General features: G+C 38.2%; 1 protein-coding gene and 2 long non-coding RNA genes across 3 annotated transcripts; 2 read left to right on the forward strand and 1 right to left on the reverse strand.

Annotated features, from left to right (window-relative positions):
* Positions 1 to 7951: 7951 nt before the first annotated feature.
* LOC101739980 (large neutral amino acids transporter small subunit 1) lies at positions 7952 to 26181 on the reverse strand. Its single transcript, XM_004930918.5, has 5 exons — positions 24984 to 26181; positions 15982 to 16200; positions 13682 to 13952; positions 9941 to 10265; positions 7952 to 8564 (listed from the first exon to the last, which is right to left on the reverse strand). Exons 1-5 carry the CDS (start codon positions 25267 to 25269, stop codon positions 8172 to 8174), a joined length of 1494 nt encoding a protein of 497 aa, XP_004930975.1. The 5' UTR covers positions 25270 to 26181; the 3' UTR covers positions 7952 to 8171.
* Positions 10182 to 13578, forward strand: LOC134198797 (uncharacterized). The gene is made up of 2 exons (XR_009972997.1): positions 10182 to 10318; positions 12525 to 13578. It is a non-coding gene; the product is annotated as an uncharacterized LOC134198797 (long non-coding RNA).
* LOC134198798 (uncharacterized) lies at positions 16197 to 20494 on the forward strand. Its single transcript, XR_009972998.1, has 2 exons — positions 16197 to 16418; positions 20209 to 20494. It is a non-coding gene; the product is annotated as an uncharacterized LOC134198798 (long non-coding RNA).
* Positions 26182 to 27616: the final 1435 nt, after the last annotated feature.

The following is a 27616-nucleotide window of genomic DNA, read 5'->3' on the forward strand; positions in this document are numbered from 1 at the left end:
AGGGCTAGTGTTAGCAACGTCTCCAGATTAGTGCCAGTGAGCTTGCCGACTTGTTCGGTGAATCTAGTTTGACCCCTTTAGGTTACTAGAATAGGTAGAAAAATAATAATTCTAAAGTTTAAAATCAGTACAGTGCCGTTTTTTTTAGGATTGAGAGATTACTCCCAGGTACTTGACCTTCCTGGCCCAGGTTACAGGTTGGCCGAAGAGGGCGATCGGGGGTGTGCAGTGCCGCTATTAATGTTTGTCAGAATATGGATTTCTACGCGAATTCTAACTTTAAAGTATACTAATAAAATACATAAAATTCAGTAAACGCACGTTGTATATTAGTATTTTATTCTGATTATAACAATCAAGACATCAGTTACAAAACCGCTCTATTTTATTCTTACAATTCCTTTACAATTAATTTATCAAAAGTAACTTTCATCATTATTACTATCTTTTATTTATTTTTTATCAGCGTTCTATACCTGTATGTTATTGTAGTATCATTTATGGTCTTATAATCAACTATGGTCATATTATTATGATACATAAAATCGAAAAAGAGAATACAAATACGGAAAGTGAAAAGTGCATCGGGACGTCCTGACTAATTAGTGAGCTTAATTTCAAGCCTTAAAAAATATAAGATAATTTAAATAAATACAGTATTCAAATCTATCAGGATTTTTTTTATTGCTTTATTCTGTTTATTTCGTATATTGTCAGGTATATATATGTAATAGTGGTGGGTTTTTAACCGCTTAGCGTTTGTGAAAATGCAGCAGAAGTTTGAGTTTATGAAACGAAACCGGACACGTCTTCTTGAGTTGTTTTAAAGAGTCTCAATAATCGTATTAAATCTCAAAGTGTGAAAAACTAAAATATCAAATATTTATAATTGAAAAAAAGTTTAAGATTCGAAACCTTAGACAAAAATGGATGCATTTTTTTATTTTTTATTTTTGCGCTTGTAGGCGAGCATACGGCCCATCTAATAGTGAGTGGTTACTGTCGGCCATGGACTTTAGCAATGCCAGCGGCAGAGCCAAGCCGCTGCCTACCGTTGAGTACTCTCCACAAGCCTCGTTTGAAGAAGGACAAGTCATAGCGCTCGGGAAACACCGTGGAGGGGAGGGAGGTCATTCCAAAGCTGGATGGTACGTGGCAAAAAAGAACTCTGGAAACGCACGGTGGATGAACGCAGTGGCTCCGGGTAGTATGGATGAACTCTACTCAGGTGGCGGGCGGTGCGATAGTAAAAACGAGACGATGGATTCATCTCAAATAATTCCTCACAGCACTCCCCATGGAAAATACGGTACAAAATGCAGAGAGAAGCAAAGTCCCTCCGCAGACCCAGAGGTCCCAAACGATCAGTGAGAACGGGATTATCGACAATCCGAACGGCCATCATTGTTTGCTCAAGCGGACCGTACGCGCATTAACTCTCTTTAGGTAATCCGATCCCGTTTCTGCAGGATAGCCGTCGGAGCACCATGATATGTGAGTATAGTAAACTACATTCGATCTCGTCGATTACGACGAAGAGTTGGACGAGCGAACTAACCAGGATACCATTGAATAGGAAGGGATTTTTTTTAATCATCGTTTGGCATTACTAGAGAGATTGCTAGATGGCTCCATGAATGACTTCTCTAAGCCCATCTTAAAGCAATTGTATTGTTTTAAAAACATTTTTTTTTATTGCTTAGATGGGTAGAGGAGGTCTCCGCCCATGTGGTCTGAAGTGGTTATCGAAGCCCATAGACGTCTACAACGTAAATGCCGCCACCCACCTTGAGATATGAGTTCTAAGGTATCACTATAGTTACAACGGCTGCCCCACCCTTCAAACCGAAGCGCATTATGCTTCACAGCAGATGAATTCGATGAGTTTTATCATTAATGTTTATTTTGACAGATATTTGCACTTCCCAATAACATTCAAAATTGAACAAAGGAAGCATCCCTATTGTTAGGCACTTTTTATTTTTCAAATCTTTACTGGATTGAGTAAAAAATAACAGTCTCGAATCTCGGTTACAATACAATGTCCGGTGTGTATCTGTACCATGTTACGTGATTTCAAATCTAAGCACGTCAAAGTCACGGTCCAATAAATATGTAACAGATAGAAATAAAAAAGTATAGTTTCCCGGAGATAGATTTTAATATTTTTTATATCGACAAAGATATAAAATGGAGTATGATTTTGTGAGTATTTGGAATGATAAACAGATATATTGTAGAAGGTGAGTGATATTGAAATTGGATCAATATTTGTGTAGTCACATTTACTGAAAATGACAACTAAGTTATCGTTTTTATCAAGAACGGTACATTAGTCAGTCGCAAAATTTCAAATTAGCTTTTATCCACTTATTTTTACTGGTCATAGTAACGTTTTGAGAGCCCGCACCTATTTCTGCCGTGAAGCGGTAATGCGTTTTTTTTATTGCTTAGATGGGTGGACGAGCTCACAGCCCACCTGGTGTTAAGTGGTTACTGGAGCCCATAGACATCTACAACGTAAATGCGCCAGCCACCTTGAGATATAAGTTCTAAGGTCTCAAGTATAGTTACAACGGCTGTCCCGCCCTTCAAACCGAAACGCATTACTGCTTCACGGCAGAAATAGGCAGGGTGTTTCGGTTTGAAGGGCGGAGCAGCCGTTGTGTCGTAAAAACTGACATTTAAAACTAATTTCTCTAGGTGAGTGGCAGCATTTACGTATTGTAGATATGTACCTAGTCAGGTCATAAATTCTGTCACATGTTTAATGTAAAATAATTGAAACAAGTTTATTCATTATGTAACCATTCATATACCAAAATGAACTTAACAAAACATAGATTCTTATGACACTAAAGTTTATTCTAAATGACCTCCGTGATTTTGAATACAGGCCTTCAATCTGCGCGGCCAGTCGTGTATCGCAGCACGAACGAGGTCCATGTCAATATCGGGGGCTGCCTTAATCAAGGATGTCTTGAGTGACTCCAAATTGGGATGAGGCTTTGAGCACGCCTTTTCCTCCAAGTGTTGCCATATCTTGTAATCTAACGGATTCAAATCTGGACTGGAGGAAGGCCAGTCTTCGTGCCGGATGAAGTCGATTTCACGCGCCGCCAGCCAGTCTTGTGTGCTCTTCGCTCTATGAGCTGGCGCCGAATCTTGTTGGAATACCCAGTGCCTGTTATTGAACATGGTATGAGAAACAGGTTCCACAAGGTTCGTCAGGACTGTATTTTGATACACAACTGCATTCGTTTTTACACCTTTCTCACAAAAATGTACCTCTGTTAAGCCCCAATAAGAAACTCCAACCATACCATGAGCGAGGATGGAAAATGACCTCGTTGGACACGCGGAATACGGTTGCTCGCTTCTTCACTACTGTGTGCACACCTTATCATTTTGTTTGTTGTAGCTCGCTTCTACGGTAAAAATTTTTTCATCCGAAAAAAGAATTTCCCGATATTTTTTCCCGCGTACCGCTTCAACAAAGCGCGGCATCTCTTCAGTCTCAGGTCCATTAGACGAGCATTCAAACGATGTCCTGTTTTTCTTGGATATGCCCGAAGCCCTTAGTCTTCATTTAACACCCTTTTCACCGTGGTTCTGCTTAACCCCATCTGAAGGGCCAACCGTTTCTGCTTACGTCTGGGATTTCTTTGAATTCGCGCCTTCACAGCTTTTATCACTGCTGGAGTCCTAACAGACCGAGGGCGACCACTTCTTGACCTGTCATCTACATTAGAGTCTTCATTGTATCGTTTGATGGTACGATAAACGAATCTTTTGGTTATATTCAAATTTTTCAGTATGTTAAAAATTTGAATTGGCGCGTAACCGCAACGATGCAACGCAATAACTGCAACACGGTCTTTTTTAAGCGTCCACTCCATATTTAAAAATGAGTAAAATTCTAAAAGTATACATTTTTATTTTCATGAACAATTCGAAATTCGAATTCAATAAACATTTTTGTGGCCAGCATTCTAAAAGAAAAGTTTTTACTGTGTGACAATACTTATGACCTGACTAGGTATATACGACAAAGGGAAGATCTTCCACCGAGCTGGTTAAATTGTTCGGTAGACCGACGGTCCGAATGTTGTTCTTCGAAACTTGTATACATAATATATGCAAGCTTATCTTGAAAATGTCGTTAGCGAGATTCAGGCTTCTGTCAAATATCTTGTGTTTTGGGATGGCTACCCGCCACAGATATATGTATATGGGCTCCAGTAACCATTTAATACCAGGTGAATTACGCGCTCGTCTACCCATCTAAGCAATAAAACAATATTTTTTTCAATGGTGGTAGGGCATAGGTTATGTTGACCATTCTGCCCATTTGTGGCGCGAAGTATACGTTCCGGCTTCAATGATAGGATAGCCGTCTAGACTTCTATCAAATCACTCAAGATGAGCAACGATATTCATGTTATGGTGTTGATTGGTCACGATTTTCCGTTTAACACAAAGTTGTTCGTAAACTTTAAGCTTCCTAATCGTAGTTTTTTCGGTTTTCACGAGTTAAAATATTAATTAAAGTACTTTTTGTTACACAACTATTATACTATTTCCGTGGTCAATGATGACTAAAGTGTTATTTGTTATTCGTATTAGGCATTATACGTCTGATTATTGCGCTAAACTGCCGTCTATTATTTTTATAAATCACTGTTTAATCTTATCAAAACTTAAGCGTACAAGTCTTTGTTTACAGCTACGTGCGCAGCGCAGAAAAGGCGTAAGAATCAGTCAAGTCAAAGCTACATTTAAATCATTGTGTATTTGAATTTGTTCGTGTTGAATACATTAAAATTACATACAATCGAAGCCGGTAGCGGAGTATTGGTGACGCTACGTGCACCTTAAATGGGAAGTGACGATAATCATTGTCATTGTCGATTAAATAATAAATGTGTGAATTCGTTACAGTGGTGTTTCCTGCTTAATGGCCTTCATTATTTTGCATATAATATTATATATACTATTTTTTATTCAACCAAAAATTACATAAGTACTAAGTAATTTTATTTAGTAAATATTCTTATAGTAGGGGAGCCCAAGCGGGTATTTTGGGATTTTAAAGCGCAGCAGATTAATATACAGGGGGATTTATGCTATCAATATCTGACGCGCTCGAGTATGCCCATGCAACATTTTTTTTACAAATTTGTAAATGTATAGCCGCTCCTTCATTCGATGAAAACCCAGCCCACTGAGTTTCTCGCCGGATCTTCTCAGTGGGTCGCTTTTCCGATCCGGTGGTAGATTCTGCGAAGCACGGCTCTTGCTAGGGTTCGTGTTAGCAACGTCGTCAGGTTTGAGCCCCGTGAGCTCACCTACTAGTTAAGCTTAGGTAGGAGAAAAAAAAAAGATGAAAAGGTATAAATTATATGTCATTTTTTTCTTCTTATCATCTAAGCTTTGCAGCCCAATAGGTACCTATGACGCTCGAGTAAATTCCCATTTAATTTTAGCATCGTGGGCTCCCTTGCTATTATGTTGTGTTTTTAACAAATTAAAAAATAAGAGAGTGACTCCGTAGCAGATACGTCGTTCGATCTATCACTCACTTCGTCCGCTTTTCAATAATATTTAAAAAACTTTTTTGTTATGAACTTGTAAACTATTTACTACGAGTATATTATAGTTTGAATGACTTTTAATAAGATTTATACATACATACGTACCGTTCATTTATCGATAAAAACACGTGTGCTGTCGAGAATACTTTTATTTATTTATATTACTTATTGTTTGTTGTTTGAATTACTGTTTGCAATCAAATAAATATGAGTGACGTGAAAGGCTCGTAAATGTTAACATAATATGAAAAAACCGCAAAATTAATGAGCTAGCCATACACGCACACAGACATGCCTGGCGGACAGATCCGTGCGTGTATGGTGAGAACGGACACAGATTTGCACGCCGGGTGCCTGCCCGCTGTCCGTGGTCAAATCGAGCGGATGGGGCACGGGGCGGATAGACATTTCCGATCCTGCGGACAGAATGGAAAGCAGTCGACGTCGGCCAAAACACGTCATTTCGGATCCTCCCGATCCACTAACGGTGCTTTTAGGTACCTCAAGCACCGGTCATCGTTCTCGTCGAACCCGTCGCTTGCGATGAAGGGCTCGACGAGTAAATTAATCAAAAAAAAAAACGGCCCACTGAGTTTCTCGCCGGATCTTCTCAGTGGGTCGCGTTTCCGATCCGGTGGTAGATTCTGCGAAGCACGGCTCTTGCTAGGGTACGTGTTAGCAACGTCGTCAGGTTTGAGCCCCATGAGATCACCTACACATTACATAGCCTCTCAAGGCTATGAGCTAAGGAAGGGAAAAAAACTTAGCAAGAGCAGTGTTTCGCTGAATATACCTACTACTACTACTACTACTATCCGTCCCTGTTCCCGTTATCTGGGGTCGGTTCTCCTCACTCTACGGCGCCAGGCTGATCTGTCCTAGGTTGTTGGTTTTGGCAATTGGGCTTTCTTAAGGTCTCTTTCGATGTTTGACCACCAGGTCGATGGCGGGCGGTCTCTACCTTTCTTTTGTTCTGGCAAGCCCAATGCGACCTTCACCACACGATCTTCATCCCGTCTCATAATATGGCCTGAATTTACCGCTAAAATATTCGCAGAATATACCACCGCTTTATTATACTTTACAACTACCTATTGACTTTGTAGAGCAAAAAACATCATAGTTACAAAATCTATGCGGTAATATTAGTTGATAAGGCGTGAATGTAAACCATTTAAGATTGAATCAAAGTTACACATATTAATTTTTACGTTTTTTTTATTGCTTACATGGGTGGACGAGCTCACAGCCCACCTGGTGTTAAGTGGTTACTGGAGCCCATAAATATCTATAGCTTAAATGCGCCAGCCACCTTGCGATATAAGTTGTATGGTCTCAAGTATAGTTACAACGGCTGCCCCACCCTTCAAACCTAAACGCATTACTGCTTCACGGCCTAAATAGACGGGGTGATGGTGAGACCTACCTGAAGTTCTACCGCCATTAAAAAGTATGTACTTTGTCTTTTAATTAACTAGCGTTCCTGTGTAGTATAAAATTTGTATATAATTTTCTAATAACTGTCAGTTCCGTTACGTGTGAAGCTACACACAGCGTGCAGTTACGACTTCGTTTCATTTTCCTACATTTGTGCACTTTCAGATATGCTAAGCAGTAAATAAACAGGCGTTATTACATTTTTAAACCTGAAGAAACACTATTCTGTTCACTTCACAAAATTATTCTTATGTATTCATACGTTTTCTGTACATTCGTACATAATGTATCAAGTTGAGATGAAACTTTATATAGATATCATAGTTTATGGTATACAAAGTATGTTATTTACGTGCGCAAGTAAATTAGCTGGCGCCGTAGTCGTTTTGGTAAATTCGTATTAACTTCATAGTATATACCTACATATGTGCATAATAATATGTTTAAGTAGTCTGTGGTTAAGTTCTACTTAGAGATAGTCAGTGAAATGGGTACAATTTACCTAGCGGAAGATAGGAATAGAAATAGTTTATTGAAACGTTCAAAGTACTATTCTACCTACTCTTTATTTGGGATTGTCCGTGATTAGTATAGTTACAGATTAAAAAAAAAATTGACGTTGAACCCGAAAAATTTGTAGAGAATCGAACAGCCTAATTTTCAAAATTGCCGCTCAAACATGCCTGAAAGAGCTAGGCATGTTTGAGCGGCAATTTTGTTACTTTTGTCGAAATTTGTTAATTAAAATTACAAAAGCAAAACAAAAAGAAAAATAAATTCAGTCGGTAATACCAAAGAGAAAATGAACTTTTACTGCTTTTTTTTTTGTTTGCCTATTTACATATGTAGATTAAATTGGGGTCGAGTTTCTGAACTAGTACGGGACGTATTTTATAATGAACAATTGAATAAACACAACATTATTAGACATTTCATTTTTTTATTTGTACAGCCAATACGATAATTACACACGATTTCAGACACACTTCAATACAAACTTAAAATTACGTCGCAGGAATCATAATATATATTGTCAGATCATAAGCTCGACAGATCTTCGAAATCTTATACGCAAAACAAAAATAGCATACCTATATGGTACGTACATAAATGCGAACATTAAAATTTAAGACATAAAGATCATAATTCTTTGCAGTCCTCGGGTAAACACAAAAACAGCTTGGAACACGCCAAATTGAAGCTATTGCACGCTGTTAATATCCAATTGGGTTTATTCTGCCATTTGATGAATATCATGTATATGGGGACGCCCAGCGCTATGAAGGCGACCCCGATGCCGACGTGCTTCGGGTATTTAAAGCACGAGCATATGACAATAAATGTGCAGGTTATCAGGAAGATAGCGGGCAGGACGAGACTGACGCGGATCGGTCGCTGGAGGCGTGGTCGCGTGTAGCGCATCCACAGCAAGCCGGTCACCGAGCAGAGGGTGAACAACGCTTCGACAGCAGTCACGTACACCATCAGAGCTTCGATGTCGTTCGACAGCAGTAGCAGCAGGGTGACCAGGCACTGTAAACAACAGAATATATATTACACTCATATTTGATGACATGAGTGAGTGAAGGGGTTAAGTATCGTTTTTAAGATTTTGAAGTGTATAGGTACATTGAATGAAGGTTTTATGTGCCTATAAACCATATTAGACCTTAAAAGTCCGGGTCTAAAGGCTATTTCTGGAAATTGGATGTGATGAACGAGTTATGTTTTTTTTTTTTTTATAGGTGGACGAGCTAACAGCCCACCTGATGTTAAGTGGTTACTGGAGCCCATAGAGATCTACAACGTAAATGCGCCACTCACCTTGAAATATAAGTTCTAAGGACTGTATAGTTACAAGGGCTGCTCCACCCTTCAAACTGCTTACTGCTTCACGGCAGAAATAGACAGGGTGGTGGTACCTACCCACCTGCGGACTCACAAGAGGTCCTACCACTAGTAGTTACGCAAATTATAATTTTGCGGGATTGATTTTTCTTACACGAAGTTGTTCCTTCACCGTGGAAGTCAATCGTGAACATTTGTTGAGTACTTATTTCATTAGAAAAATTTGGTACCCGCCTGGGATTCGAACACCGATGCATCGCTCAACACGAATGCACCGGACGTCTTTCACAGTTCAACGGCTGCCCAACCCTTCAAACTGAAACGCATTACTGTTTCACGACAGGAATAGGCATATTGTGGTGGTACCAAATATGGCGGGCTCACAAGATACCCTACCAACAGTTATTTCATTATCAGTATTCTTAATATTTTGCTATAGCTAGGGCGTTTTGAAGTTAGCATGGATAAGTAACATCATTCCGCCTATATCTATCGCGAACCGTCATGGATGCCGGTTTGAAGGTAAAGACATCCGTTATGCTATACGATGAAGACCTCAACCGAGTGTCTCAATGTGGGTGACCGCACGTTGTGATGTATAAACATCATTGGCCTTTTCTAATAGCTATGCATTTGATGATTCGCATTTGGTAAACGCATTTGGTAAACCTCTTTGCGTTACGGGCATGTAAAAATAATATATCATACTATAACTCTATGGTAAGAATGGTCAGGCAGTATAATGATTTGGCTAAATGTCACGGTAGCCTGAAATGTGTGAAGGATATCCTATTTAACAATGGCTAGTTATCAATATTTGTAATTTCAATTGTGTTTTCAATAGCCAAAGCTATGCACATTAATATGGTTTTTCTGAGTGCACATATTATTTAGATTGCAATCCAGATTAGATCTAGGTACTACTTGTACGATTTAGCTAATATGTACTGTAATTATTGTAATTTGTTTTGCGCGTCAATAAATAAAAAATAAAAAAAGATGAGTCGTGTGTTCATCGATCCATTTAGTGCAATAATAAAGGAGATTATCAATGAACTTACCATAAATATGAGTGAAGGCACCGGGGTCAACCTCTTGATGTCTATGAGTGAAATCGCCAAAGGTAAATGTCCGTTCCTGGCACCGACGAAGAAAAGTCGCGAGGAAGTGTATATGGCGCCGTTGAGGGATCCAAATGTACACAGAGCCACGAAGAGCGGCATTATCCAAGACATCATTTTGAGAATTTTCTCGCTGAACGTAACAGCGACGGCGGAGGACGAAAGGATTTCGTCACTGGACAATACAGCGAAATAGGCGACGTTGGTTAGCGTGTAGACCAAGGTCACGACCGGCATAGATATGCAGATAGCTCGTGGAAGATTCCTGGAAATAATTAAATAATGTTAAAGAATCAGAAGAGATTAATTGGCTCTGAGGTGCACGCGCTTATTTATACGTATCAAATTTCTTCTCTCTTTTTTAGTTGAACTTAAGGGCAGACAAGAGATTTTAACCTCACATTCCAATGTTTGCATAAAAAACAACATCGGACAGTCTCAATTGCCTTTATAATACATATAATATAGCTAAATAATTTGTTTAGATATAGATAATTCTTATTTAGCGTGGAAACTTATATAGTAATCAAATTATGCTTGTTAATACGACAATCTTTAAATTTGGTTGTTTAGAAAAAGCAGTTTCGAAAATAGACTTATTCTGGCCGTGGCCAAGGTCATAGTCTCAGTTAAATTGTATGTATATGTCCCCAAGCTTCGAAGACACGATTGCTTCATTGTAGAAATGCTCACAACACGTCTCCAGCGGGTAGCTATCATAGAATAAGATTTTTGACAGATGTGTAAATCTCGCTAACGATATTTTCAAGATAATTACACATAACACAAATTCTGACCAACGACAATCGGTCCACCTGTCCGTGAAATATCACCCGCTCGGTAGAATATTTGTCCTTTGTCGTAATCCTCAAACGTCTCATTTGTAATAATTACGCAAACATAATATTTAATTTTGATGAGTTTAACTGTACTTATTTATAACCTATATGGCTGGACGAGCTCACAGCCCACCTGGTGTTAAGTGGTTATCGGAGCCCATAGACATCTACAACGTAAATGCCGCCACCCATTATTCGGAAGTCAATCGTGAACATTTGTTAAGTACATATTTTATTAGAAAAATTGATACCCGCCTGGAGGATTCGAACACCGTTGCATCGCTCGACACAAGTGCATCGGACGTCTTATCCTTACGACAACGACGACATTATATGATGTTCTTCCATTGTGGAAGTTGTTCACGAACACGTCTTAAGTTAGGTTAGTCAGCGAATTGGTGTTGGAAAATTTCATGAAAAGAATGTGGTATGCGAAGCGAAGCCATGGCCGCCATTAGGCTGCCTTTGTTTTTTATTAACAACTAGCTGATCCGGCAGACTTCGTAGTGCCTCAATCGATAAATAAAAGATATAAACTTTTGTGTAAAATAAACTTAAAACAAACAAAAGGAATCCGTCCGACGAGGGACACATCAAAGGAATAACAAAATTGTTATTTTTATTTAATTCCGAGCATTTTCATATTTATCTTTTAAACCTTCTTCGGCCTTCCACAAATAATCAAGACTAAAGTTAGTCAAATCGGTCCAGCCGTTCTCGAGTTTTAGCGAGACTAACGGACAGCAATTCATTTTTATATATATAGATAGATGGCAAATAATTTCGTTTAGTCATTTATAAAAAAAAGTGAAATCTCTTATTGGAAGATCCTATATGTGTGTTACTGATTTCGTATTTTTCTTACAGACCTTAGGTACCTACAAGATATGTATGTATAATTGAGATTATCGTTTCTCCGAAATCTAAATATCAAGTTTTAATTTGTTCTCGCTAATAAAAGTTAAGAATGAATACGAAAAGTGTTTCTAAATAAAATGTATAAAGCGATTAAAACAATTAGACAGCTGTAGATATTTACATGGAAATTTGATAAGGGTTTGCATTGAACATAAATTTTTATGTTTTATTAGCGAGCCCGGCAAATGTCTTGCTGTGAAATTAAAAATCTTGAGATCTGATCGCAGCGCCACCTACCGTGCTCAATTATACCTTTTATTATACAATTACTTATATACCCAAAAACTGTACGACAAATACAGTTAAGTTTGTTAAATGGGAGTCCATGATCAATCTTTTTCGTGTCTATAAATCAACAAAGTAGTTGGTTTACCGTCCTAAAAACTCCGAACATTATAATAAAATTTATCGTCAAGGCTTACTCGTAAATAGCTCGGGTGAGATATGAAAAAAGAAAACTGGAATACGGGTCTATTGTAAATCTAAAACATTTCAGGTTCCAAAAACCAGTTATACAAGTAAAAAAATTAACTCAAATGTGGTTCAGTCGTTTAGGAGTTTACAAACAACTACACGTACAAAAGAATCATATTATATTACTGGTGAAGCGTCCCCTATCTAACATTGATGGTGCCGTACATATAATTTTTGTCTACATCAAAAACCTTCCTTTTTAAAGCAAATTAGATTCTTTTGATGGAAAATTTCTTTGGAACGACAACAATTACTATATAAGGTTTAATCTTTTTTTTCTATTTCTTTGCTAGATACCTATGAGGTTATTCCAGCTATGCTCTGACTGGTAAGTGAGCTCACGAGCTCAACCTGAGAGAATTTGCTAACACTAGACCTAGCAAGAGCAGTGCTTCGCAGAATCTACCACCCAATCGGAATCCCGACCCACTGAGAAGAAGCAGTGAGAAATTTAGTGGATTGGGTCTATGGACTATTTTGCTCGTCGATATTTGAGATAGTCGATGAGTTCGACAAGGACGGCTACCGGTGCTTGAAGAAGCTAAAAGTACCGAGAGTGGATTCGGAGGATCCCACAAAATGTATTTCGGGGGATGGGGTCTTTGCGTTGTCCCGTCGCCTGGGTAGGATATAAAGTTTCATCACAATCAAATGAATAGCATAGGAGCGTATAGACGACTACCTATAAAGAAATATTCATTTTTATAAATGGATTTTAGATTAGTTATATTATAGGAAGGAGGGCTTCGTAATCGCTATGCAGAGAGAGTGATGTTGATAATCGTCATCAATCGGAAAGATTCTAAAAGTTTGTTTAAAAACGCTGATGTTTCTAAATGTTTTGTATTTGTATGTACATATTTGGTATATTATGGTATTTTTCTCCATCAGAACGGCACTATTCAGATGGAGAAAAATACCATAATATAAATAATAATAATATATTTTTTTTATTTTTTTATTGCTTAGATGGGTAGACGAGCTCACAGCCCACCTGGTGTTAAGTGGTTACTGGAGCCCATAGACTTCTACGACGTAAATGCGCCACCAACCTTGAATAAATACATAAATAGTGCCGTTTTAGAGTAAATTTTGTTTTAGAGACCTTATACTTGCATTTACAAGCGACTATTAATACGCTTTTACACGCTTTTTTTACAATAAAATATTTTTTTGTTACACTATTTTCAATTCAAATTTTTTAAAATTTATTTTCTATATTTTAGTTGGATTTTCTATAAAAGTGTATTTTGTTAGTTTTTTTAAACTATTATTTATTTTTAGGATAATTTTATTTTAATATCTTAATTATGAACAAGCTTGAGACCCAGAGAAAACGATGATAAACAGTTGTTTTATTAAAAGTAGATTTGGCCTTGTGCTTCTGTGAGATATTGGGATTTATTTAACAACCTAGTGAAAACCTCAGAAAATATCTAGTTAAGCTTACTTGTAGGGATCCTTCAGTTCTTCAGTAACAAAGTTCAGGTAATTCCAGCCAGAATACGAAAATAGGCCGGTATAAAATGCTATAGCGATCTCCCCTGGATCCGTTGTTGTTTTCTCCATCATGTACTGCAGGTTTTCCGTGTGTCCGGAGAATAAGTAGACCAAGCTCGCGAAGAATGTCACGAGTAGCGCCAGTACTTTCGCAGCGGTAAACGAGTCTTGAACTCGCGTCACCCATTTCACGTTATAACAGTTAATTATTGTCAGGAAACCTGAAATACAAATGTATAAACTTTAAGAAATAATATCTTAGTGACATTTTGTTCGAAAAGGACAAACTATAAGGACTTTGGAATTTTTACGTCAATACTCTCAAGAATATCAAAAGTGATGGGGCTATTTTCAAAGAGTTACGACAATTTCTATAACCAAATGAATTACAATACAATTTGCAAGAACAGGAGGGATACATTTTGAGAATAAAACTGAGTTGACCTGCATACTCTGAGCGTGCGGCAGCATTCAGACTGTGGTGGTATTTAAGAGTTTATTTATCAGTTGCCTGTTACGGCATTCGATATCACTGTCTACATGGTAGTAAAAAATTCCCGTAGTTCATGGACTCTTATGAACTTTTCTACAAAGTATGCACATTGGCGCCGTTAAACCGATTTCTGTCGCTAAAGATTCTCAGTTCCTCATTCAAAACTCTTTCGATACCGGTTGTGATATTTTTATGATAGCCGGGAAACACGATGAGGGAAATTTATTACAGCGTAAGATATGTGACAAATCACCTAACTTAAAGCGCTCGGAAGGAAGCGGTTGTAGATATAGATTCTGCATCGGATGCGCGCGGTCTGATGATACAAAGAAGATGACGAAATCATCTTAAGCAATACCTAATCGAAAAAAATCAAAATCAAATGAACCTAAATACGCCAAATTTAAGGGCTGCGATTCAATACGGTTGTTAGTAGTATGAAATTTCAAAACAGAGCCTCGGAACTAAAATCAAGCATTTGAAATATGATTTTTCAGGTCCACGGGTTGGACAGATAAAGTGCCAAACACGAAATTAAACTTGTAAAATCAGACACGTTCTGACGGATGCAGAAACTAATTTTAATACATATTAAAATGAAATTAAGCGCCCTTTTTGTCACGTGTATTAACCAAGAACTGTGCGCGGTCGTATGTCAGTACGATGCGGGAGGAAGCCCTCATTATCCTGTCAAGCGCAATCAGGCGACCGCGCCACAATACCTACGTAGCGTAGATCTATCAAAGTGCGATTACAAAGACGCGGACGCGGATGCCCTATTGAAAGGAGATGACAACCAGAGGCCTCAAACCGGACCATTTACGTTGATGGATATCAACAAGATTGTGACATGATTGTCTCTTCTTCCGTCATTTGTAAGGGCCCATCTATTGGTGAGCTCGGATTATATAGCTTTTGACAGTGTGCTAAATTGAGGTCGAACATAAACCGTTAAAGGGGGCACAGATATATTTTTTTTCTTTTTTTATTGGAGCCATACACCTATTAGGTTAAGTCGGCACAGATAATATTAATAAATTGATTTTTTCATCAATTTTACAATACTCTTTAAATTAACTCTATAGAATTACTTTATAATTTGAGTGAACGTTTACGTTTTTTTAACGTATCGATGACAGTTAAATGTGTTTTAAAGATACTACGAGTACACGATACAATGATGCCTGTTCGAATTCTGAGAACTGTTCTGGGTGGGCACAAAAAGTTAACGTAAACATTTCCAGGGATTTCATCCGGTTCCCCTTATAAGGTGAAGACTATAGGTATATCTTTTTAGTGCATGGCATGCCGTTTATCATACGAATGCAGCCACGTGAGTTTTTCGATGATGTGAGACGAAATGCTGATGCATTGAATAGACCTTTTAAATTTTTAACATAATAATATTTTTTACGCATTTTATCGAACATTGAGCCTAGTAATTAGTTGAAGGTAGACACAAATTGTGTGATATAGGGTTTCCAGAATATACATATTTTATTAAGCCTTATGAATACTAATCGTTTTCTTCTTCTTTTCAGTTGTTCCCTCATTGTTGAGGATCGTGACTCATCTGTAGTCTTATCAATGTTACTTTCCTTTAATTCTTATCTATGGATAGCCTCGTTGACTGGAATTTCCAGCTCCCGTGGTACCCAGTCAGACCACCGCTTCAGGCTCCGGCCTCTAGGCCTTTTGCCGGTAGCAATGAGTTTTTTCGCTTGCGAATGTTAAATATGAAACCAAATAATACTTACAGGTAATGCTGGCTGCAATAAGGTTGACTGCTACGACCGGAGGATTGCAAACTGGCCATAACGGCTTCAGGATGTTTTCAGCGAAGGTCAGGGCTGTGATTGCGTTTCCCGTCGGTACAAGGATGAAGAGCGCAACCCACAGATAGAGAAAAGCCGGTAGAGAACCAAACGCTTCACCGATATACGCGTAATCCCCACCAGATTTCGGGATCATCGTACCTAAAGAAAAGGATCTACTTTTATTCCTTGATCACATAATATCATATAGAACATTATTTACAGTAAAACCTCTTTCTTGCGCTTCCTTCATTCGCGCATTAAAAAAATGCGACCCAATTCCTATATTAAGATATCTTTAGTAGATAAAGATTTCTTTAGTCGCGGATATAAGACGTCCGGTGCATTCGTAGCGATGCAACGGTGTTCGAATCCCGCAGGTGGGTACCAACTTTTGTAACTATACTGAGACCTTAGCACTTATATCTCAAGGTGGTTGACGCATTTACGTTGTAGATGTCTATGGGCTCCAGTAACCACTTAACACCAGGTGGGCTGTGAGCTCGTCCTCCCGTCAAAGCAATAAAAAAAATGACTCACTCACCATGAGACATGAGCTCTAAGTCTCAGTTTCACAGTTCATCAATTGCCCCACTCTTCAAACCGAAACTCATTACCGTTTCATGGTAGAAATAGGCAGGGTGGTGGTATCTACCCATGCGGGCTCACAAGGCGCTCTACCACCAGGAGTTGACATAACTATATCAGTTTTTTAATTATCTAAAGTCTTTATGGAGGCATTTCTAACCGGAGATAAGCTTCGGCAAATGAAGAGGTTGACTCTTGGATTATATCAAACGCATTTAAAAAATAATTGTTTAAATGTATTAATTTAAACCACTAGTGGAGTTCATGATTTTTTTTTATATTAAAAACAGTTTGAGGTTGTAATAAAAATTTATTTTACTATGCTAGAATTTAGTGTTAATATTTATTATGTTGCAATATGCGTCAATATTGGGTTCTTCATATCAGATAGCAGACAATGGTATGGAATAATAGATAAGAGTATCTATTACTCGCCATAATTCATTAGATACTTGTCAGCCTGTCCTACGTTATTAAACAGGTGATATAATATGCATGTACCTAATAAATTCTAATATGGATAAAAATGTCAGTATATCACTAAGAGATGATACGCTCTCAGCTAATTTTAAATAGTTTCTTAACTTCCTTGATCATGTACTACTAATCTGTGACAACGAAATGAACGATTAAATATTTGTAACTGAATACAAAATATAAATGGACCAAAATGAAATTATATTGATAACTTCATTTAGCGCACAGTTTCATCCTCCAAGAATAATACATACATGTATATTTTATCTCGGACAAAAGCAAAAGAAAAATACCATATTTTGCTCAACTGTATAAAAGTTGGTAAAAATATGTAGGTAATAGGTTTTCGCCTTTAAGCATTGTCTTGTAGTTTTATTACGGTTATAGTCGCCATTTTTCAGTTCAGGTCGCTTATTCATTTTCAGCCTAAGCCATCAGACTATTTTGGAATTTTTGTCATCGTCACAATTTCATTTAGTGTATTTAGGATTATTTTGTCAATTATTCTATAACATTTGTGAATCATAATGATAACCCTATTAGGATTTAAGGTAACTTATATAGTCGTGCTTTTTTAATAATCAGAATATTGGGGATTCAGAACATTTCAATATCTTCGTATGATTACGGGGTTTGACAGAACCAGTGAATGAGATGTTAGGGCTTGCAGCTTCAATAGGGTAATAATGACCTCTCACGTAATCACAAGGACCGCTCTCTGATCGCTACAGTAATTTCTTCTTTTAGTTTTGTATTAATTATGGTAGTAACAGTAATTTCTCAGGGCCATATTGTGATTACATTAACTCTTCCTCTCTCAATATTTGCTAATATATTTGTGGTCCGCCGCTGTTATATTGAGAAACCACACCCTTTCTGTTGATCGATTTCTGCCATTCTTCCTTTATTTCATACTAGCGACCCGCCCTCGCTTCGCTTCGGAAACATTAAAACACACATGAAACAAAAAAAAAAAAATAAAAAAATAAATAAAAAAAAGTAGCCTATGTTCATCAGGGACAATGTCGGCATCTAATGGAAAAATAATTTTTCAAATCGGTCCAGTAGTTTCGGAGCCTATTCGAAACAAACAAACAAACAAATCTTTCCTCTTTATAATATTAGTATAGATCATCATCGTATTGCGAGTCATGCAGGTTTCGCTATAGTCTTGTGTGTGGAATTTGACTGCTGTTTGACGATGATTTTGCGCACGTTCTTGTCATAGTTATTCCAATTTTCATCACCAGCGATTAATATTTAAAAAAATGGTTCGGTTTCGTTACATTTTAATAGTGTACAGCGAAGGAGTACACGATTCATTTAATTTCTTTCAACGAGCACGTGTGGTAATCAAACCTTGAGCTTTTTGTATATTCACTTATTCAGAAACATTTTTTTTTGGTCAACTTCTACATCTTAAGTCTTAAGCAGTTCTTGTTCTTTTTTTTCGGGTAGTAATAGGCCAAAGCATGCTATGAGGATTCCGCCTATGCTCGACTTCTGCGAGTGCACCATCTCGCAGAAGGAGGTGGCGGGGCGAGTGAGGCAAAGCTCTCCTCACTACGCGGAAACCCGCCGCCGCCGAGCAGGGGGTCGGGACCGGGGTCGTATCCGTGACCTGGCCCCCTAAGAGCTAGGGGTCCCACTCGTTTTGTGCGGGGAGAGACCCAGACGTGGGGTGGCGTGCTTTGCACGCTCACCCGCAGTAGGAACCCAGGTGATGGTAGATCGCGTTCCCCCGACCGCTCTGGGGGAAGGTGTAACGCGGCGCCATCAAAGCGGGCTCTCGGCCCGCTGAACGAGGGAACCGGTGGTCGTGTCGCTGGCGGCCGCCGGTCCGGCGTCCGTGGGACGGTGGGATGGATGTAATGTGCTCTGCGTCAACCCTGTCCCGCCGTTTCAATAGCCCCGACTGGGCTCCGGCCCGGTCCGAGGTAGGGCGCCGGTTGTGAGCGGCAGGAGTTTTTAGTGAGGTTCAACTCCCACATACCCCACCTGCCGCGCGGCGATTTTCTCCGGTGGAAAAAAAAAAAAAAAAAATTTGGATTCCGCGCTGAGGGGCATATGAATCTCGGCCCGCAGATGTTGCGAGCGGACCGCAGGCCCAAGGATATTTTAGGAACCAAGCGACTCCTTTTCCACTCTCTCACCCGAGATTCAACCTCCGCCCGTGGTCAGAGCCCAGGCACAGTAGGGAGGTTCCTACGGTCAACACTACAGCCGACACCCCGAGGACACCCGACTGATGAGTCGACGACCAACGACGCCGGCTTCCCCAGTACGACAGCCCACTATGCCGCCCGGGCCTTGCTGTTGATATTCTAGGATACTCTGCTGGGTCAGAGCCAGTCTGCTGGGTCAGAACGCGATATATCCCCGACCGAGTATCTCTTCCACAGCACGTCTGGCGGACCGCTTCCGCCGACGCGTCTTCCGATCTTCCTGATGTCAGCGCGGCGCGACTGTAGCGTGCGGCGCAGTCTTGACCCTCTTAGGTCGCCCCGTAACCATCGCCAGAAAGAGGTTGCCTTCTCAACTACTTCTTCTTCTTGCCTTATGTAAAATCGGCTCAGTATGTTCACTTATCATGCTGCATAGGATTTTGGCATGAGTTTTACTACTAGCCGCCTGCTGTGAACCCTCAATCAACGTTAACCCTCATTGGGTTATATCTACATACTATATGCAACATGCAATAGGGAGAAACTTTTTTTTTATGGGGTTTTGTTTACTTTATTCGTTTTGATTCTAAGATTTACACGTTATTATTATAAAAATTTACATTTTACTACATTACATTACATTACATTACACATATATGCAACACATACATTTTCAAATACGAGAATAAAATAATATCACATTTTATTAGTTTAATTTTTTTCACGTCGAAATCATAGAAACTGCGTTCTTGCTCCACTTTTGATAAAATCTCTTCGACTTTATCCGTACCTAGTCGACCAGCTTGAGCTTTAACTTTGAAATTTCCGGGTCGAAAATGCTTGAAGCAATTTTATACTACTGTTACTAAATACTGCGTTTAGTCCATAAACGTCATTTATTTTTGAGGCTTACATCGCATTTTTAATACGCTCTTATTAGTTTCAGACGTATGTTAGTACATATGTAACGGAATCTTTGAACATGATTTTGACCCCTTCAAAACGTCGGATTAACTCGAAATTTGGCAAAATTATAAAGGACCGATGACAAAAAAAATTTAAAAAATTTAAATTTCACTTAAAATGTAACGCAAATGAAATTTCAAACAAAAATGAAACAGAAAAAATGAAAAATGAAACGAAATGAACACGCTTTTTTTACAATAAAATCATTTTTCTTACAATATTTTTAATTCAAATTTATTAAAATTTATTTTCTATTTTTAGTTGGATTTTCTATAAAGCGTTTTTTTTTTGTTTTTTAAAACTATTATTTATTACTTTTATTTAATACTTCAAAATGTATCGAATTGTTAGATTCACTGATTTTGGCGGACAGACAGACAAAACAATAGATAAATAGCGGGGAAAGCCTAAATTATTTTGTTGTCTTTTTTTAAATTACATCCATTTAAATTTTAATGGTATCAAAATCACCCAGATGCAAACATTACAACAAAAAGGATCTTACTGCAATTTTTTACTTATGAAAATATTAAAAAACTTTTCCCGACTTGTACGTATACCTTTGCACAGTAAACAAGTAAGTTTGATTCTGGAAATGATAAATAATATCGTAATGCGTTATTTAGGGACTTGTATTTTTTTTATTTTTATTGTTTAGATGGTTGGACGATCTCACAGCCCACCTGGTGTTAAGTGGTTACTGGAGCCCATAGACATCCACAACGTAGACGCGCCACCCACCTTGAGATACAAGTTCTAAAGTCTCAGTATAGTTACAACGGCTGCCCCACCCTTCAACAGAATAGAGCTCGTTTATACATGCCTACATACATATATGTCAAATCCTAGAAATAAGACACGGAAGAAGGTTATTTCTGTACCGTTTCTCAGATCTTTACTTGCACGAATGAAGTATTAAGTTACCAATCGTAATGATGTGTGAATATATTGCACTGAACTTTGTAATTACAAAAACTTCGAGTCTCGATCTGCATGTCTTGGATACAGGGGGATATTTATGAAATAGTTATGTTATAAGACAGAGAGCGGTCTTTGAAAAATTACCGTGCTAACAATGTTTTTCTATAACCATTCTTGACTGAATATTGAAAAATAATTACGATCGTTATATATAATTTTGTATGATAATATGGTAATATATGTAATTTTAACACAGAAACTTTGGTAGTGTTATCGATCATTTAGACCAAATCGTGGACATTGAATACGTATATATCAAAGACTATTTAAATTTGCTGTCAAAGAATGGTACTTTAATGAAAATATTGAATCCCATTGGCTACGGCATCTTAGCTGTAGGTATCATTCTTTTATTTCTTACCTAACTTCTTAATCCCTATTGGTGTTGTTGTGGGGTACATACTAAGTTCCCACAGGTGGGTCATTCTGTCTTTTTCTAGCGCGACACAGTCTTGTGTTCAAACATGGGAGCTAGGAAAATATTTGTATCAAAACAATGAAGACAATAATGTCTACAATAATGTCGACAATAAGATAGGTATGGGCGATTATATTGTAATATCTATGGAAAAACTATTTATATAAGGTCGGCCAGGAGCTTGTCAGCCCATTTTTGGCAAACAAAAAAGCGCGTTCATCTTGATATTGCTGTGTTTAATATTTAACAGCGTTATTGTTTATTTTCCTGCTTCTAACTAATACATGTGTGCTGCATATGGAATTAATGATGTGACTACTAACCACACACACCACAATACATAATATTGTTGTGAGACTTGCGAAATATAGCGTGAGACGGGTCGATCGCGTACCCTGTGATCGGAATCAAAGGTTTATTATGTCTAGCGGCTAACGAAGTAGTAGCAGTAGTTTTATGCAGATCACTACAGCTGAAGGACCGAATGGTAAACAGTCGACGGCGCCCTAAACAGGTCATTACGGAATACGGATCCGATCCCCCCGATCCATTAACGGTGCTTTTAGGTACCTCAGATACCGGTCACCGTTCTCGCCGAACCCGTCGCTTTCGACCAAGGGCTCGCCGAGTAAATTAACCCATAGACACAGCCCACGGAGTTTCTCGCCGGATCTTCTCAGTGGATCGCGTTTCCGATCGGGTGGTAGATTCTGCGAAGCACTGCTCTTATTAGGACCAGTGTTAGCAACACCGATTTGAGCTCCGAGAGTTCAACTACACGCTAGGGTAACGCTGGTATAGCCTCTCAAGGCTATCAGCATAGGTAGAAAAAAAAACGATTGAAGATATTTAAATTGTAATCATTAACGAATTTACTTGCAGTCATCAAAGTAAACAGGGCGTAAGTGATAATGATTCTAGGTTGCATATTTACTATGTAGATATGTACCTACTTACTGGTCTCTAGATTGTGTTAATGCAGTCAATAAATCAAGAATAAACGAGAAGAAGAGCGAAGAAGACTGTGTTTACGCGAACATTGGTTTGATAATGTCATTCATTAACCATGATATACTGCATACTACTTTAATTAAGATTAAAAATATTTTTGTGCGAAATTTCATCTAAATCACCGTATGTTTAACATGTAGTATTTATGTACATAATATGTATGTATAGTAACTTGGATTTTAGTATCAAATTTTTTAATTTAATATTTTTATTTGTTTTTAAATTTAACTAATTTATCATGGTTTTCCTGTTGTTTTGTGTTAATAATAGCATAATAGTAACTTCGTAGTGAATGCTACAATCAACCTCATAGAGATCAGAGAACTCCATGCTTTTTGTGCTTTATGTATTACGCTCAGCATGCCATAAAAAAACCTTAAAAAAAACAAAAAGTTACAAACGTCGCGTTAAAGATAAAGTAGCAATAACGTATCTATGCGGACACAAAATGCCCCTTGCCTGCTACAACAAACAACTTATGACCTACGTATTATAGTTACTAAAATATTCGGGGAAGCCAAAATTCATTTTAAAATAACTTTAATAACGAATTGGAAAGTTTTTTGTATGGACCTGGAACTTCATTGATTAATATTTTTTTAATGTCAACGGAGGGAGAAACATGGAGTGTTCACTGTTGTTTATACACATCGATAATGACACCGGTATAATTATACTATACACCCCAAATATATTTTTTAAAACTTCACACTGGTTAGGAGGCGTCCAATAATTATATTAAGTGTTCTAAGGGGCAGGGGATCAAGCTAAATCTTTCCAAATCTCACTTAGGGGGCCACTTCCGGAACAACTGTCCTACTCGAGTAGTAGACGGCGGTATCATTTGCGAAAAGGACTAAATGGGTCGCCGGCGACCGGGTAATATCGTTAATAAGCAGGCTAAAAAGCAGCGGGGAGAGAGCGGACCCTTGTGGGACTCCGGTCAAGATATGTCGCGGAAGAGAGCGAGTTCCCTCGACTCGATACCAAAACGAACGGCTCGACAAGAAGTCTCGTATGATGAGCAAGAAACTTTCTGGCACGCACATGTTATATAGTTTGTAAATTATTAGTCTGCGTCTATTTAGCCCTACTAAAATAAGCTCCGTGAGGCGGTGCACATGCACGAGTGTTTCGCTCCGAATTCTAACTGTTCGTCGATCAGGATGCCTTTCGATGTGATGAAGCCCCAGAGGCGCTCGCGTAATAGTTGCTCGTATAATTTGCCTAACACTGGGAGGAGGCTGATCGGCCGGTAGTTCGCGGGATTGTTTATAGGTTTTCCAGGTTTGTATATCCTGATAACGTCCGCTTCTCTCCACACTGCGGGAAAGATGCAGTTCGTCATAGCGGCACTTAAAATGGAGACCAACGCGATTATTATTTGAGTGGGTAAATTTTTTTAAACACGGTTATGTATTCTGTCGGAGCCGGGTGCTTTCCGTGGTGTAACTTTGCGATTTCTTCCTTTACTTCTTTAATCGCAATGGGGGTAACTCGTCCGAAAGTGGCCGAGACCTTGACCTCCCTGTCGACTAACTCGGTGTGTTCGGGGTCCACGGTTTGAGCACCGCTGGTGCGCTGCTCCTGCAGTGCATTGGCCAGTAACTCTCTCTTTTTATCGTCATGCGCTCGATTGTTTTAGCGCTGTCGAAAAACTGTATACATGTACGCATGCGACACGACGAACGTCGTAGCGCCAAGTCGCTATATAATTTTATGATTGTGACTTTAAATTACGGTAGTATTTACATATATTAGTCTTTGGTAATCTTCAAAAAAAGTAATAGAACAAGTTTTTTTTCTCTATATACAATACGCTTACAGCAAAATATAAATTTTGAAGAATATCTCGTGGGATTAGGGCAGGGGGGAGAGAGTTGAGGAAAATTTTACGAAATCTCACAAAGGGGTGAGGGACGTCGAAAAATTCTCCAAAATGTCTCACATAATTAATGGACGCCCCCTTACACACTTTAAAAATAAACAAAAAGGTAATGAAATTTTTCACTAAAAAATCCGTTCGGATTAAAATGTATAAATTATTTTATTTTATAATTTTAAATACCTATAGAGAGTTCGTTCTATAACGTTACAAGGCTAACTGGTTTAATACAATTTAAAAACATTTAAAATAAGAATTAAATTATTTCAGAAAAGAATAGTAGTTGATTTTAAAAAGCTGTGTAAAATAGTGTGAAAAAAATATTAAATAGCCTCAACCATAATCTATCGCTGTGGCTAATTAACTTTGCACACAAGGAAACAAAATCTGAAAAATTGATGTAATTAGCATAGACCGAACATGACGAGGCATCGATGATAATAATTTAACTCACCTAGCTCTGCATAACAGAGCGCTCCTATCATGGACAAGAATCCTGATAAAACCCACACGATGAGAGCCATTCCTTTAGAACCTGCATGTTTTAGCGCCAAACTTGGAGAAACGAATATTCCTGATCCGACTATTACACCCACAATTATTGCCACACCGTTCATTAGACTCAACTCTTTTTTCAATCGCACACCTCCACCAGATCCTTTTTCGACACCATCACTGCTTTCAACTTCATTTTCGATAGCCTTGGGAGCTAATCCATCTACGTCGGCAACTTTAGCCATTTTTAATAGTTTTTGAAAATAATTTTACCGAACGCACACTAAAAAAATTCGCGCGAATTTTATTTTAACACATTCACTATGTAAAACCTTCGTAATGCTGGAACTGTGGCCGAAAATCATGTGGCAAGTCATACAAATATTGCGTCACGCTGCGGATTGAGTTGCGGCGGGAAGCACCACGTGTAGTAGTGTACACCATGAACAACCCATGAGTTGATAATATTGCGGCCGGACTTCGCCAATTCTGGTGCGATAACACGTTCCTGTATTTATTCACGGTATAATAATTTCGTTTAACATATGTTGGTTTAAAATAGAATATTTTTCGTTTCTAACATCACCTTGTCCCAGTTAGTGAATACGAATACTGAATCTGTATTTAACTCTGAATATTCTGTCTTTTAAACTGCAAATTCGAATAGTATTTTTATAGGTTTCGGTCGCGATCTATTCCATATGGTACGGCGTGTGCGGCGGGACGAACGCGTTCGACTACGTCTGGCTACTGAACTAGTTAGTCACTTTGCTACTTTGCAAGTTAACCACGAGCTCGTACGAGCACAGTACGTCACGACCGTCTACCATCATTTTAGCAGTCCGAATGCAAAAAGGCATGGGTGTATCGAGTGTGCTACGCGACTGTGAGCTTATGGACTCATAGTATAATGTGTAATTTCGGATGCAATCACACCATGTGAATTCACTGCCAAGTTCGTTTAACTGGTTTGCAGCTGTCTCTGTCTACACACACCACGTGTGTATTTGATTCAAATTTTTGGTATAAACTGTAAACATACTAGAATAGTGTATTTCAGTGGTATATTCGAAAGTACATTGACCGAATTTAATAGGAATAGCTTCTTCACGTTTCACTCACAGGATGCGAGTAATTCACTTATAGAAGGCCAATGAAGTAGGAAACCTATGGAAATGAAACGTCAACCAAAATTTCGTGCCACTGTGACGTCATCTGGCCACAAAACATGGCGGCTTTAGTGCTGTACAAAAGATTTAAATGTTATCAGGTTTTATCGATAAACCTTCTTGGCTCATTTTATTTTAAATATTGTTGAGTATTATTTATTTGTAGAATTTATACTTTAATGGGAAGTAAGTAGGTATATTGTTATGTGCAAATATGATATGATTTAGATGGGTGAAATCTAAGACAAGTTCGTCCTTCGAATTTGCCAAGTAAACGATATGATGATTTTTAAAAGTTGCTACACTGATTTTATAAAGTTGTCGTTTGTCGCAAAACATAAAGATATGGCGTAGTTCAAAGCCATCAGCCCATTTCTAGCATGCTAAATGTTATCGTATTTTGAGTACGTGTTTTTCTTAGACTATTACAATCTATTTTAATTGTTTTGCTGACTCTAAAGTCCGTAACATACTACCGCAGCGCACCCCAAGGAAGGTGCGCCGCACCATTTGAATCACTTTCGCTTGAGAGTGATTCAAATTTTAAACTTATCAAGGGACCGCGTGAAAAAAAAACACCTACGTCTACCTACACCTACCTATTTATTCATTATTAAAAACGTCATTCCTTGTGACTTCCTCTCTAAAATCACTTAATTATTAAATATTTAACGAATTTATAATAGTGTTTTACTCACTGCGGAATAAAACTATTTTATTTAAATAGTTCCGAAGAGATTTTGTCGGTAGCCTTTTTCCCGAAATATCTAAACAGAATGTCTAAATATGTTTTGATGACATATTTTAAAGTGGTATTTATGATTAGTGTCATGATCAATAGATTCTGACCGAAAAATGGATTTTTCGGATGAGGGCTCCATAATGAATTTAAATACATATAGATAATAGTTTTAGGACATCGACTTTCTTGAGATCCTATAAAATACGTTTTAATTATTATTTTTGTATGTTTTAAGCATGATCAATTATGAAATTTTATATAATCAATCATATTAAATCGATATCATAGTCAATAAATAATGTACAACCCAAAACAGACGGCCGAACTGACGTGACAATGACATTTGGCGCGCTAAACATGGCGGATTTTCGGCCTCATTAGACGGAGACGGAGATATTTACGTATATTCATGTTTCATTTTATGTACGCACTGAAATACTGTTATATTGTTTTCCTGCGAGTTAAAGTGCTGAGTAAGAACGAGATAGATATATGTTTATGGATGTGCCTTCAAAATGGGTGCTATTTATATAAGCAATTGTACGTATAGAACAATATGTCGTGTCCCTACTATATAGGTCTATGTAGAAGGCGCATTGTGAGGTCAATGACAGTGCTGTATATCCATATGCCTTCCCATGTCTCATGAGGCTTACTATTGATTTTATTTGCCTTTCAGCA

Source organism: Bombyx mori, chromosome 4 (assembly GCF_030269925.1).
Source record: "Bombyx mori chromosome 4, ASM3026992v2".
NCBI classification, from domain to species: domain Eukaryota; kingdom Metazoa; phylum Arthropoda; class Insecta; order Lepidoptera; family Bombycidae; genus Bombyx; species Bombyx mori.

Bases quoted from the DNA above. Each gene is read 5' to 3' on its own strand.
- LOC101739980 (XM_004930918.5), bottom strand. From the start codon at position 25,269: ATGGCTAAAGTTGCCGACGTAGATGGATTAGCTCCCAAGGCTATCGAA. The intron at 16,201-24,983 runs GTGAGTTAAATT...CCTTTTCTTTAG, and splicing joins GCTCTGTTATGCAGAGCTAG to GTACGATGATCCCGAAATCT. The intron at 10,266-13,681 runs GTAAGCTTAACT...AATTATTTCCAG, and splicing joins GAACTGAAGGATCCCTACAA to GAATCTTCCACGAGCTATCT.